Source organism: Drepanopeziza brunnea (genome assembly GCF_022702325.1).
Source record: "Drepanopeziza brunnea f. sp. 'multigermtubi' strain 214-2 chromosome Unknown ctg16, whole genome shotgun sequence".
In the NCBI taxonomy this organism is placed as follows: domain Eukaryota; kingdom Fungi; phylum Ascomycota; class Leotiomycetes; order Helotiales; family Drepanopezizaceae; genus Drepanopeziza; species Drepanopeziza brunnea.
This window is the reverse complement of record NW_027094079.1, coordinates 1,246,465-1,259,476: the sequence shown is the minus strand read 5'-3', so window position 1 is coordinate 1,259,476 and position 13,012 is coordinate 1,246,465. Positions and strand designations below refer to the sequence as shown.

The 13,012-nt window shown below is 48.0% G+C and overlaps 3 protein-coding genes across 4 annotated transcripts; all 3 read right to left on the bottom strand.

Moving 5' to 3' along the window:
• Positions 1 to 1,400: 1,400 nt before the first annotated feature.
• Positions 1,401 to 6,565, bottom strand: L3040_008648 (uncharacterized protein; the record flags this gene model as incomplete). Its single annotated transcript, XM_007296030.1, has 3 exons — positions 1,401 to 3,390; positions 3,442 to 6,441; positions 6,501 to 6,565. 3 exons carry the CDS (start codon positions 6,563 to 6,565, stop codon positions 1,401 to 1,403), a joined length of 5,055 nt encoding a protein of 1,684 aa, XP_007296092.1.
• A 2,578-nt stretch (positions 6,566 to 9,143) lies between these two features.
• Positions 9,144 to 10,735, bottom strand: L3040_008647 (uncharacterized protein; the record flags this gene model as incomplete). The annotated part of the gene is made up of 3 exons (XM_007296031.1): positions 9,144 to 9,219; positions 9,278 to 10,622; positions 10,726 to 10,735. 3 exons carry the CDS (start codon positions 10,733 to 10,735, stop codon positions 9,144 to 9,146), a joined length of 1,431 nt encoding a protein of 476 aa, XP_007296093.1.
• Positions 10,736 to 11,463: 728 nt separating this feature from the next.
• Positions 11,464 to 13,007, bottom strand: L3040_008646 (uncharacterized protein; the record flags this gene model as incomplete). Of its 2 annotated transcripts, none has more annotated exons than XM_066157142.1 (4): positions 11,464 to 11,503; positions 11,555 to 12,053; positions 12,108 to 12,430; positions 12,481 to 13,007. In XM_066157142.1, the coding sequence occupies 4 exons, from the start codon at positions 13,005 to 13,007 to the stop codon at positions 11,464 to 11,466; spliced, it is 1,389 nt and encodes a 462-aa protein (XP_066010405.1). The 2 variants fall into 2 exon arrangements, with proteins under 2 accessions (XP_066010405.1, XP_066010404.1); XM_066157141.1 differs by having other exon boundaries at positions 12,237 to 12,430.
• Positions 13,008 to 13,012: the final 5 nt, after the last annotated feature.

The window sequence follows — 13,012 nt, the reverse complement described above, 5'->3', positions numbered from 1 at the left end:
GGGTCAATCAATAATGTTCCTCCTCCTCCTCTGCTGCTTGTATTCATTAATTCAGTCATTCATTCACTCGATACTAAGAAAGAAAGAAAGAAAGAAAGATGCCTTGAAATTTTCCGAGGGTGGTCGGGGGGGAGTGGATTGGTTTAAAAAGGTCCATAAGCAAGCTTGAAACTTCTTCAAAAGAGGAAGAAGATCCTGGATCAAGCGTAAAACCATTCTTTCTTCTTACTACTACTACGAAGAAATAAAAACACACGATTGATGACGATTAGCTCCTCTAGCGACCATTCCTTCAATCAACTTGCTTCCATCGATAATTTCTCCTTCGCACATACCCAGGTGTTCGTGGGAAACGAAGGCCCTGATAACAATTTCATAAATCAACAAGGCCGTCGTCTGTCTTACTTTACTCAAGCCGGAGCCCAAGGTTCGTGAAGACAAATAAATCTCTTATCAAGCCTTCCTTCTGCGTCTGCGCCGCGCGGCCTTCTTCTCTTATCTCTATCTTTCTTCCGTTTGCGTTTTTTTCGTCCCGCAGCAGCAGCAGCTAGCTTTGACGTCTGTTTCTCACCAAAAATTCGATCTTTCATAGCTCGGCGGCAGCTTCCTTTCTCTAGCGTTTAGCCGTGTTCCGATCGGTTCGATGCGATTCAGACTCGTTATGTTTCATCGCTCGTTCGTTCGTTCGTTCGAAAGATTATTTTATAAGAATAAATTTTTTTTTTTTTTAAAAAAAAAGGAGGAGAGCGTTTTGAAGAAAACCTTTTTTTTTTTAGAAAAAAACATATATATATATATATATATGTCAACTTTTCGAGTTGCTTGTTTGCAAGTGGTGTTTCCGTTTAAGAAAGAGTAAGCTAGCTATAAGGTGTGTGCGTATCAAGGTGAACGGCTACACTGGTATATTTGATTTGATTTATGTTGAAAAGATAACCCTCTTGTAGAATCGGGAAAGATCTAGAGTACCAGAGCTCTTCAATAGCAGAGCCATAGAGAAGAAAGGGGGTTTTTTTTTAGGAAAAAGTGATTCAAATGCTCGTGATTATTGATCGCATTTATCAATCACAAGAAAATAAAGCAAATGACTTTCAAGCAGTCGATTAATGCTATGGACTATATAATCTTGAAAAATTAACATTACAGTTAATATAGCTTTATACGACCAAAGACTTTTATTATATAAAATTTTGATACGCCTTTCAAGGCATCGAAGATTTAGCCCGCTAACTCTTTTGATGGCATAAACACGGATATCTTTTAGCTGGGATTGATGTTCACAGGTCTGGAATAGAAATTTGCGATAGAAGATCTTGAAATGGCCAACAAGAATCGGATTACTGAGACAGAAAAGAAAAGAATTATTGCACAGTGGGAATTCAACCCAATTTTGTATCCGCTCACTCGTCGTCTACGAGTCGCCCCGCCTCCCATGCCTTCTTAGCTGATTTTTGCAGAGCAACCATATCTCCACTCATCTCACACATGCTTTTAAATACTGCATGTTCGCCTTCTTTCTTGAGCAGCTCGTATGGATGGCCGTACTCGACCACGGAGCCCTTGTCCAGAACAAGCACCTTGTCATAATCGACAATTGTTTGCAAGCGATGTGCGATGGTGATGATGGTGCTCGTAAGCTCACGGATGGTCTCCTGAATCTTGGAGTCGGTATTATAGTCGATAGACGCCGTAGCTTCGTCCATCATGAGGACCTTGGGTTGCTTCAGGAGCGCACGTGCCAGACAGAGAAGCTGTCTTTGGCCTTGCGATAGGTTGTTGCCGGACTCTGTAACAGGAAACGATAGGTTGAGGAATATGTTCTTGTTCGCAACAGGGGTTGACGTTCCTGATGGGGTACTGAGCCCGTTGGCTTGTGGAGGGGAGGCGGGTCGCGAGGCGCTCAAAAGTGTAGATGAATTCGTAGTAGGGAGAGTCGTTCCAATCAGATGAACTCTTCGTAAGGCCGTGAAGATATCCTCATCAGTGAATAGGTTGAAAGGGTCAAGATTGCTCCTGATGGTCCCAGAGAAGAGCGTTGGATCTTGTGGAACAATAGTGATCGATTCGCGAAGGTCTCTAAGGCCAATGAGGCCAATGTCCACGTCGTCAATCAAGATCTTGCCTTCCTCGGCCTCAAGGCCCCGGAACAGAGCAAGAGCTAGAGAACTTTTTCCTGCACCTGTTCGGCCAACAATTCCGACTTTTTCCCCCGGTCTGATATTGAACGTGACGTTCCGCAATACTGGCTCCAGATCGGGCCTGTATCTGGTAGTGTAATTGATAAACTCAACTGAGCCCTGACTGGGCCAGTTTGCGGCAGGCCGGGTGTCCTCAATGACCGCCTCTGCTTCTTGCTCAACATCAAGATACTCCTTGATACGTTCTACCGAGTTCATGTTCTGCTCATTCATAGAATAAAGTCGCACCAACCAGAGCACGTTCTCGGTGAAACCGATTGCGTAACTCAGCGAAAGACCTGCTGCGCCGGCGTCAATCTTCCCAATGCTCAAGACAACAAATGCACCAGCGAAGAAGGCGACGAGATCACCGATCAGATCAATCCTGAAAGCCAGCCATCTGTTCGCAGCCCATAGATAGATGAAAGGACGGCTGTGAGTGTTTATTCTCAACATGTTATCACGAATAAATCGTTTCTCGTCTCCATATGCACGAATAGTCGTGATTCCACTTAGAGTCTCTCCAAATTGTTGGAACAGTGGACTTCTTTGCACCGACTCGATTCTCTTCAGATCTCTAGAAGAACGAAGATAGAACTTCCCGACGAAGAAGTATAACAAGCTGATGAAGACGGCAGCAACGAGGAAACCAGGGGTGATGACTGTAATTAGTGCAACAGTGACGCCGATAGCAAGGGCGCAGGACATCACGCCAATGGCGATCGGAGCTACTTCTTGATCCACGGCTTCCAAATCCTTACTGAAGCGATTCATGAGCTGACCAAGAGGCGTAACATCGAAGAACTTGAACTTCGCCCGAGTGACGGACTCCACCAGACTTTGGTGAATCTTCCAGCTCGCTCTCAAGGATCCATAGAACAGCCACATATCCCTGAACAGAGCAACGAGCATGCCCCCGGCTCCAATCAGAGCGTATACTGTAAGATAAAATGAGACGTCGACGTCAGGAGCTATTCTCGAGAGAATGGAAGTCTTGTTCGGGTTGAAATACGGTTGAACCTGTAAGACTCTTGAACTAGCGACTCGAGCCATGGATATTGTGTTGCCAATATAGCTATCGGGGGACAGGCCATGATACCCTCGGACAGCCTCGGTATCGTATTGATTTGCCCACTGTCGAATCCAAAGGACGGAAATCATGGCTCCAAACTGCTGAACCCCGAAAACAAGCACGGCAAGAATCCAAAACCACCTGAGCAATCAGTATCAGTGGGTGATGAGAATCTCGGGAGGGTGAACATACCAAGGACCCATGGACCTTAGGTACAGGATGAGAACGGGCCATTTCACGCCACCCTCAGCCTTCTTCTCCTGCATTACGTCTTTGACGTCCTTCTTGGCAGATAGCCTGCGGTCACCATCTCCGTTCGCAGCCTCAATCTCGCCGATAAGAGTGTCACCACTCTCATTACCTATGCTGGATGGGACCCGGGATGGCATTTTCGACGGCTCGACCGAGCTAGATCTTGATTTAAAAATCTCGTCACCAAGTTTGCCTGATGCAATGACATCCTCGGAAGAACCTTGGATTTCGATCTTTCCATTGTCCAGGAGAATGACGCGTCTTGACCGCGGCACACAGAGCGCTAAGTTATGCGTTACAAGAATACAAGTTCGACCATGCATAAGAGGACCGCGGATGCAGTTATTAAAAATCCACTTGGCTGTATGCGAGTCAACAGCACTTAGGCAGTCGTCCAGGAGTACATGTCGAGAGTTGGAGTACAACGCTCTAGCAAGGGAAATGCGCTGCTTCTGACCCCCTGATAGTGTGATACCCTTCTCGCCCACGAGAGTCTCATCCCCAGCATCAAGTATTTCGAGATCACGTTCAAGAGCACAGGCAACGATGACGTCCCTGTACCTCTTCTCGTCCAGTGGTGCCGCGAAGATGATATTCTCCTTGATATTGGCATTGACGAGCCAAGCTTGCTGAGCGCAGTAAGCAACACTTTCAGCAAGACCAGTCTCTGGGTCCGGTCGAACATCCTCGCGGCTGAAGCCACCGGGCAAGAAGACTTTACCCTTGATGAGTGACATTTCTCCAAGGAGAGCCATCAGTAGTGATGTCTTTCCACAGCCCGTGGGTCCTGCAATGATGTTGAGTTTGCCAATCTCAAATTTGACGTCCATATCCATGAGTCGGAAGGCTGATGACGCCTCATCACCTTCTGCTTCTTTGCCACCCCACGAGAATGTTGCGTTTTGGAAGCCAATCATTTGGTTTCCTTCGTCGTCCAGGTTGTCGTGCTGAAGTTGCTCGTACTTCTCCGTTTCCTCCTCGTTCAAAAACTCCTCCACTCGGTCGACCGAGACCTTGGACTCTTGCACATGTGCTATCATGTCACCGAGTTGGTCCAGCGGTACTCGAAGAATTGAAAACAGTGAAATCGCTGTGAAAGCGACTGAAGGATATAACGGCTTCTTCTCCACCAGTGTATATACTAGGAACGAGAAGAAAGTGATGATAACTGGTACGGTGTTCCAAACGGCTACAGCAAATGCCCAAAGGAGATACTTGGATCGCAAGGCTCTCAATTCGGCTCGTCGCTTTTCGTTGACAATGCTACTGAAGCGCTGCTCCCACGCAAAGAACTTGATGATTCGGATGTTTTGCAAGACCTCGTTAGTGGTGTGAATTCGCTTGTCTGTAGCACCCATGATTTTCTTCTGTGCCCCGGAAAACCCTCGAGCAAATGCGATATTGACCGGGAGGAGGATCACCATGACGATGAGTCCAGGGATACTGCTGTACCCAAGAATTTTATATAGTAGGTAGACTGATACGATAAGCTGAGTTGGTGCTTGAGCGAAGAGGAAATGTAAATAGGCTGTGACTTCGCTGACTTTGAAAGAATCGACAGACATCAAATTGATGATCGTTCCAACGTTCACTTGCTCATCGCCTCCCTTGGAACTGGGGTCTGAGGTCTTGGGGAGCGCTGTAGGGTCAGAGCCGGGATCTTTAGCTGCGTCCTTCTTCTTTCCACCGAGGCCAACGGGTTGCTTCAACTTTTTCGATTTTGCGGCATCCCCAAGAGACGTATCACTACTCGCTGCTGCTTTCCGACGGAGAGCCTTTGCGTAGATTTCACCGATGATGATTGCTCGCAGTCTGATGCAAATCTTGCGGCCGATCCACAATGCCTGTTGGTCGGCGAGGGATCGAACAAGGTTCGTAACAGCAAGCAGGATCACGAAGAGCCAGATGACATTCCTTGGCGCAATGTCAGGATCCTCGATGTACTCTAGAATCGATTTGAGTAATAGGGTAGGTGCACACGTGAAGATTGCAGAGATAAAAGCGTAGCAGCACTGCACGATGAGGATTCCCCTGAAGTAGCGCATAAGATGCCAAGTCAAAGCAGTTGTCTTCTTGAGCTGACGATAATCGGCCAAAACTGCCGCTGCCTTGTCTTTTGGCATCAAGTTCCAAACATCAGCTAGCTCGAAGGTCTTTTGGTAGCCATGCCAGACAATCGAATCCACCCACCCAAAAGTCGCAATAGAGAGGAGACTGGCCAGAGGTTCTCTCGATGGTTCAATATCATTCTCCCATTCCAGCACAACAGCTTTATTGCCCTTCCGTGTAGTGATTGTAATGCCGAAGAGAAAGGAAGTCAGGGCGAACTCGGAGATGACCAGAACCTGAGCTGTTCCCGAGCGAGGGTGGATGAGTGCAGAACGGAAAGTTACGATTGAAAAGATCCATATCAATGTATACAGAGACGCGGTATGGTTCCATACTCCAGGAATCCTCCACGACGTCTTCGACAATGCTAGTCTTGATATGGCCAATGCCAGGATATAGGTCCATGTTGCGATTCCCACCACGGTGGCGAGCGTTCCATGGGGGCCATGTGCATGGAGAATGTATGCAGCGATATTGATAGCGTCCACAGCGACTATGGCCAGCAGTTCGAGAATCAGAATCGTATACTGAGCCCGGGGCGCATCAATGGCAGCAACGGAGCCCTTCGTAACTGTCTTGGTCAACACCAGCCGACCCCCACCAACGATCAAGCCATCCTCATTCTCGTCCGTGCTTATGGATACGGAATCGTCTTCGGGAATATGCTGATAGCCTGCGCCATTCTGTCCTTCGCAATGTACACTTGAGCCATTCGGGAGGTTTTTGTGGCTGGGATTTCGTTTCCGTCGGACTTTGCGCTGGATAGCTTGTACTACAAGACGTAGAAAAGAAAGGCCGACGACGATTATCGGGAAAAGGACTTTCAGAAAACTGCCGACAGAGTCAGGGCCGCTGGTGCTTGCGGATTCCAAGGGGTAGGGTTGCCTCACTTCCTTTGCACACAATTCGTGATATCATCAACCTGCCATATGGGCCCCTCACACATGCCCAACATTTTTCCCGAGCTCTCCCCAAAGGAATGCGGGGATCGAAGCGATGGGAGGATGGAAATGCGGAGGATGCAAATGCGGCGGCGAAAGCCCGTACCGTCGGTTTCGACAAGATGAGTGATGAAGAAGAAAAAGAAGAATAGAAAAGCCGAGGCAGTGGGAAAGTTACTTTGTCGCAGTCCAATCTGAGAGGACTGATATCACGAGTCGAACGTTGGCCAGCACTAGTAAGGAACCCAGCGATAAAATTTGGTGGATGGTGCGAGGAAGATGCTAGCTAGCTCTACTGTACCTAGCCTCTAGTTTTTTGTTGCGGGACCCGGATCGACAGGATATGAGGAGGAGGAGGAGGAGGAGGAGGAGGAGGAGAAGGACGAGGAGGAGGGCGATGGGCATATGTAGAGTAGAGAAGAGTGGAGTAGAAAAAGCGTTTATATGCAAAGCTGGCACTGATAATGGATAAGTAACTGATAAGTAACTTATCCACCCATGGATGTTGAGCGTTCCTGCCTGCAGGTGGGGTCGGATCTACCTCAGTATCAGGCCGTTCTGGACGTGTTTTTAGGCTTCCGAGAAAGCTGATTAACTACTGTAGTAGTAGTTGTACGTAGACCTATTCAAGATCCACGTAGATCCACGTAGATCCACCTCAGCCAAACCTGCCTAGACCCATATAACCTAGAGCTAGACCTGAGCAGAAATAGTTTATGATATAGACCGTTTTGTAGTAAGTAGCCTTAATGAACCTACCTAATGCCGATAAGTAAACACATGTAGGAGGTATTCATAGATTGTTTGGTTTTCTAATTCGATTTAGATACGACCCAGCTTTGAGATCTCCCTTATCAAGCCGATATTCGTGATGGGGTAGTATTCCTCAGTATCGTTACCACAGCTACCTCAATGTTTTGACATGTTAGAAATCGGAAACGATTAATCCAGCAAAATTTTGCTGAGTTCTCGTACGAATCCTGTGACCAAGAGAGAGAGAGGAAGGGGGAGGGGGAGCACATGTGAAAGCGCCAGTGACAATAAGATTGATATTTTGACATTGCTTCAAAGCCCATACAGGTGACTCTCGCCCCCGCATAGAGCTTGGAGTCATCGCCGGCCGCCTGCAGCTTCAACCCCAATCCTAATCCTAATCCCAGCACACCGCCACCACCAGACCACGAGCCGTTGCTTGTATCAGCATTCGACCCCTCCATTGCATTGTACATACAGCTCTGTAACGCACATGGTTGTCGGATTGCCCAATGACAGCGAGGCTGTTGTAAGGAGATCTCGAATCGCCTTCCGGAAATATCCCCGGATTTGTCTCGGTACTGTACAAGGTTCAGCCGGGGGGGCTAGACGTTTAGCCAAAAAAAAAAAAAAAAAAAAAAAAAAAACTCTCTCCAGTTACCATTGGCTGATCTATTGCCCGATATGTCATAAGAAGCACTCTCAACATGCCTGGTCAAGCAGAACAATGGTTGGGTAAGTTTGTAATCAAGCTCGAGTGTGGCCAAGAGCTGTCAAACACAATGCTGTCGGGTAAGACAAGACGAACACCACGTTGCTGCTACTGTACATCCAAAAAAGCAGCGGCTTCTTCAGCGATTGTCAGCTCATCTCCGCCGTGGCTAGCAGTTTTTTTTGGAAAATATGTCAAGGAATAGCGGAGATCCGGGGAACATTTTGCATGTTAGCCTACCGACTATACAGAGAGATTGACGAAATGACTCTGAGGACAACCCCACCCCCCCTGTAAAAGAAAATAAACACTATCACAGCATTAAAGGCGTTCTTATGAGCACCGAGCTCCGGTGCCAGAAGACGTGACTCGCTCCATACTCTATCTCACTTGGCAAAGAAATAATATGGATATACCTGCCCGAGAGAGAAAGTGGATAATAATATCCCAAAGCCATTCAACAAAATAGCAAGCCGACAGCCTGTATAAAATATCGAAGCATCGAGCTGTAATAATTATCATTGTTGTTGTTATTGTTGTTGTTGTCAACATGGTCTTGAAGAGTATCACATTTGCTCCGGCGCTCTGGCAGTCCATCAGCCAACAGGTCTAACGAGCAACACCTTCTCGAAATTGGAACCTCGACATCAGTATGATCATATCTTCAAAATAAGCACAGGGCTTAGCCAGCCCGTCGCTTCCCAAGCTCAGAAAAGGATTTTCAACAAGGCCGCAGTCACTAGAGAGCAACATCGTACACCAAACACTTGTCCTTGAAGCTGCAAAAGTAACCAATTTTTATTATAGCACGACCCTATGGTTACAAGGCGCCGTAAATAAATACACCTGAACCGCCCGAGACCCTTCCGTTCACTCAGGAGACCCAAGCCAATCCAGAATAACCATTTCCACCCGTCATATCGCCCGAGACGAGTTCTGTAATGTGAAATTTTTACTCCCCTGCTCTATTTGATGGTGTTACATAGGATCGCTTGCTCTCTGTAGCCGATCGTCGGGTGACCTTTTCTCCTTCCAGTATCTTTCCCGCAAACCACTTTTTGCGCAATTCTTTTAAGTAGCCTAAGCCCATGGTGACGAAACGAGATATGGAATTAGAAATACTCGGATTATCCCATAACCATACCCTTCATAGATGCCATATCACCTTCCTTCGCCGCAATTTCGAAATATCCGTATATGATGCTATGTGTTAATTAGTATTTGATTGGTGCCAAAAGCAGTGAGATTTATGGGAACTTACGTGACAGCCAGCAAGATACCGGTTCCGGATCCGAGGGCACCCATCAAGTCACTGGCAACCGAAAGACCACCAATGCAAGCACCACCGAAAGCAGCCGCAGTTGGGATGATGCGCTTCAACTCCTTGTACATGCTCTGCTCTCTGTGGCCGGCCATGACAAGACCTTGGTCCTTGAGCTGCTTGGCGACATCTCTGGGGCTGGAGCCGGAAACCTCGATCCAGGTCTTGGAGAAGACGGCGCAAGCAACAAGCATATAGATGATGTAGACAGCAGTGTGAATAGGGTCCAAGGCAGCCTCAGTGAGGTTTAATGGAGGAGACATATAGTAGGCAAGACCAGATGTAGCGAACAGCTGAGCAGATCCATCCTTTGGCTCCCAAACACCGAATAGTTGGACGAGGAGGTTCTCTGAGAAGCGGGAGTACAGCATTTGGCTAATCAGGAAGACGTTGGAGGACAGAGCAGATTGCAACATGATAGGCATGTTAGAGGTGTAGAAGAGGCGGACGGGGTATGATCCGCGAGCGCCACGTTGTCGTGAAGACTTGACGGGTATCTCGACACGGAAACCCTGGAGGTAAATGACGGCCGAAAACACAACAAGAGTGGCGATAAGGTTCATAACATTGGGCAGGTTTTGTCTGTAGAAAGCCTCCTGGAGAGCGCGTTGCTTGTTTGGCCAGGTGAAGAGGAGGTGGAAGAGAGCAATAACGGCACCCTCGAACTCTGGTCCACGTCCAGTATTGATCGTAGTTGGGGAGAAAGCCTTCCAGACAATGGACTCGCAAATGTTGGTGGCAATGAAGAGCGAGATACCGCTTCCCAGACCGTAGCCCTTCTGGAGGAGCTCATCGAGAAGGATTACAATCAAACCAGCAACAACCAATTGAAGGATGAGGAGGAATACAACACCGGCACCGAGGTCGGATGGTTGACCGTAGAGACCAGTGAAAACATAAACGGTAGCCTGTCCCATTGACAAGATAATGGCGAAAAGCTTCTGGGCAGTCTGGTAAAGCTCGCGGTCAGACTTCAGGTCAAGGTTGACATCGATCAAGTGTGTGCCAGCAAGAAGCTGGAAGACCATTCCCGAGGAGATGATTGGGGAAATGCCCAGCTCCATCAGCGTTCCTCTGTTACTCGCCAACATCATTCGCAGCCAGTATAGAGGATCCGAGGTGTCAGAGGACACAATACCATACAATGGCATCTGGCTCATGACCAAAAATATCAAGAGGGTCAAACCCGTCCACATCAACTTTTGGTTGAAAGGGACCTTTGTCTCCGGTTGCTGCACCTCGGGGAGGATTGGCGAGAAGGGTTTGATGAGATCGAGGAATCGAACTGCAGAAGGCACACACGCGCGATGTCAGTCATCTTGTTCTGCGGATGTAAAATCGCTCGAGGTTGAGGAGACAGCATAGGCATAGGTAAGGGGGACACTCACGGCCACTCATCCTGGCGGTAATGCTGGAATAACCTCACAGACGTGGAAGAAAGGATATGAAAAGTAAGGAGCGGCGATCGATGAAAGGGGCGGTCGGCTCTGCTCTTATGCTCGCAGGTGCGCGCGGTGATGTGTTTTAAAGGGGAGTGAGAAAAAGTATCGAACAGATCGCTTTGCCTGTTCGCTTGGTAAAATGCTCCGGGGTGTAGGTGGCCTTTGGCTAGGGTGTATACACACGTGATCTACGTGAATGGTAGATAGTATACAGAGTAAGTCTAAGTCGTGCCCCTGAACTCGATTTTGTGATACTCTCAATCCCTGCTGTGAATTTGAACATGGTATTGTTCTGGGTTCTTCGGAAATATAATTCAACTTGTTGTTGGATTTACAACTAGTGGTGGGAAGTCGCTTTACTAAGTTTCAAGAACCTTGACTGTTACATATCACGGCTCCTCATATTCTTTGCGCTACACAACACCCATATTTACTAGAACTCGGGGTTGGGTCACTAGCTCTTCCCGGTACCAAGAATGGCATATCTCCATTACCACACTCCAATAGCCACCCCCTACACACGATACAAAAAATACCTAAGACCTTAAATACATTTAAGGGTCCGGATTTCACCTTGTGGCAGGCTCGAGGGGGAGAATTGGTAGGCAGGTAATAAACGCATAAAGCCGTGCTCTATTTTTTAGCGATTCCTCTCTTTACACGCCGATCTGATAAATTCGTCTCTCATGTGCGGTAGTCCCCGTTGATCGTGATATATTCGTGGCTGGGAAGTGTCAGTAATGTAGGTATTTAGGTAGAAGAGCATAAAAGTCACCTATAGTCACACGTCCAATAAGTGGCTTCCTCATTACCACCTCTCAAGCGAACGAGAATCTCCAAGTCTTCATGCTCCAATATCTCCGAAGCGCGGGCTTCATCCACAGTTTCGGGCTCTCCATTCACCAACAATTTTAGCTCCGGTGAGCCATCAGATGGAATGAAAGAGACACTAGTCTTTGCTGGCACAATCTCATCCACCTGGTTGATTTCTTGTCCTGGCTCGGATATCAAGGAGTACCCAGTTGCACACAAGATACGGCCCCAATTGGCATCCTTGCCGTATAAAGCTGTCTTGACTAGAGGCGACCTTGCGATTGTGCTTGCAATCTTCCGCGCTGCAACCTCAGACGAAGACTCGGTAACTCGGATGGTGACGAACTTTGTGGCTCCTTCTCCGTCTCGGACGACGAGCTTGGCTAGATCAGTAGCAAAGTCGGACAATATGTTCTGAAAAGTGGCGTAGTCTCTCGATGACCCAGAAGTGACCTGTTCACCTCCAGCAGCACCGTTAGCAAGTAATGCTACCGTATCGTTTGTTGAGGTATCACCGTCGATCGAGATACTGTTGAAGGACTTGTTGACAGCATTCGTAAGTAGAGATGGCAGGAGTTGGGGAGCAATTGGAGCATCTGTAGCGATCATCCCCAATAACGTGGCCATATTGGGATGTATCATACCTGCCCCCTTGGTCATACCAGCTATCCTGTATTCGACAGATGGGGATGACGGCAGAGAGAACGTTCGAGAAATCAACTTCGGGAACGTATCGGTTGTGCAGATAGCTCTGGCAGCAGCGAGCCAGTGGTCGTGTGACGATCCCAAAGCATCGTATGCGAATGGTATCCTCTGCAATATCTTCTGTATCGGCAACCTATGAGGAGTTATTTAAAATTTTGGTCGTTAACACGCCAGCAAGCTTACCTCTGACCAATTACACCAGTGCTCATAACTATACTACTTCCTCCCTTACCATCTTTTGGCAGATCAAAGCATTTGTCTGCCTCTGTGCCCATCTTCTCAGCGTCCTCCATTCCGCCCTTCCCTGTCACGGCGTTCGCGCAGCCCGAGTTCACGATGACTGAGCGGACTCCGCTGTTGCCCCTTCTATTCAGCATGTTCCTACTGACAGTCACAGGAGCTGCCTGGAACTTGTTCTTCGTGAATACTGCAGCGGCACCGCATGGTGTCTCTGACGCCAGGAAGGCCAAGTCCGGAGTGCTCTTGTTTGTAGGCTTCACTCCGACGTGAGTGCCCGAAACCAGGAATCCCTTGGGATAGGTGCCACTCGTCGGAACGTATTTTTGCTTTGCAGCAGGAATTGTACCATCGACTGGAGCTGAATAGAAACGAAGCCCATTTGGCGATGTAATTGCAGATATTTGCGTCTGCGAGGGTGCAGGTCGTGTGAGGCGGGCGAAAGCCAATGTTGATGATGCGCGAAAAGCCATTGATA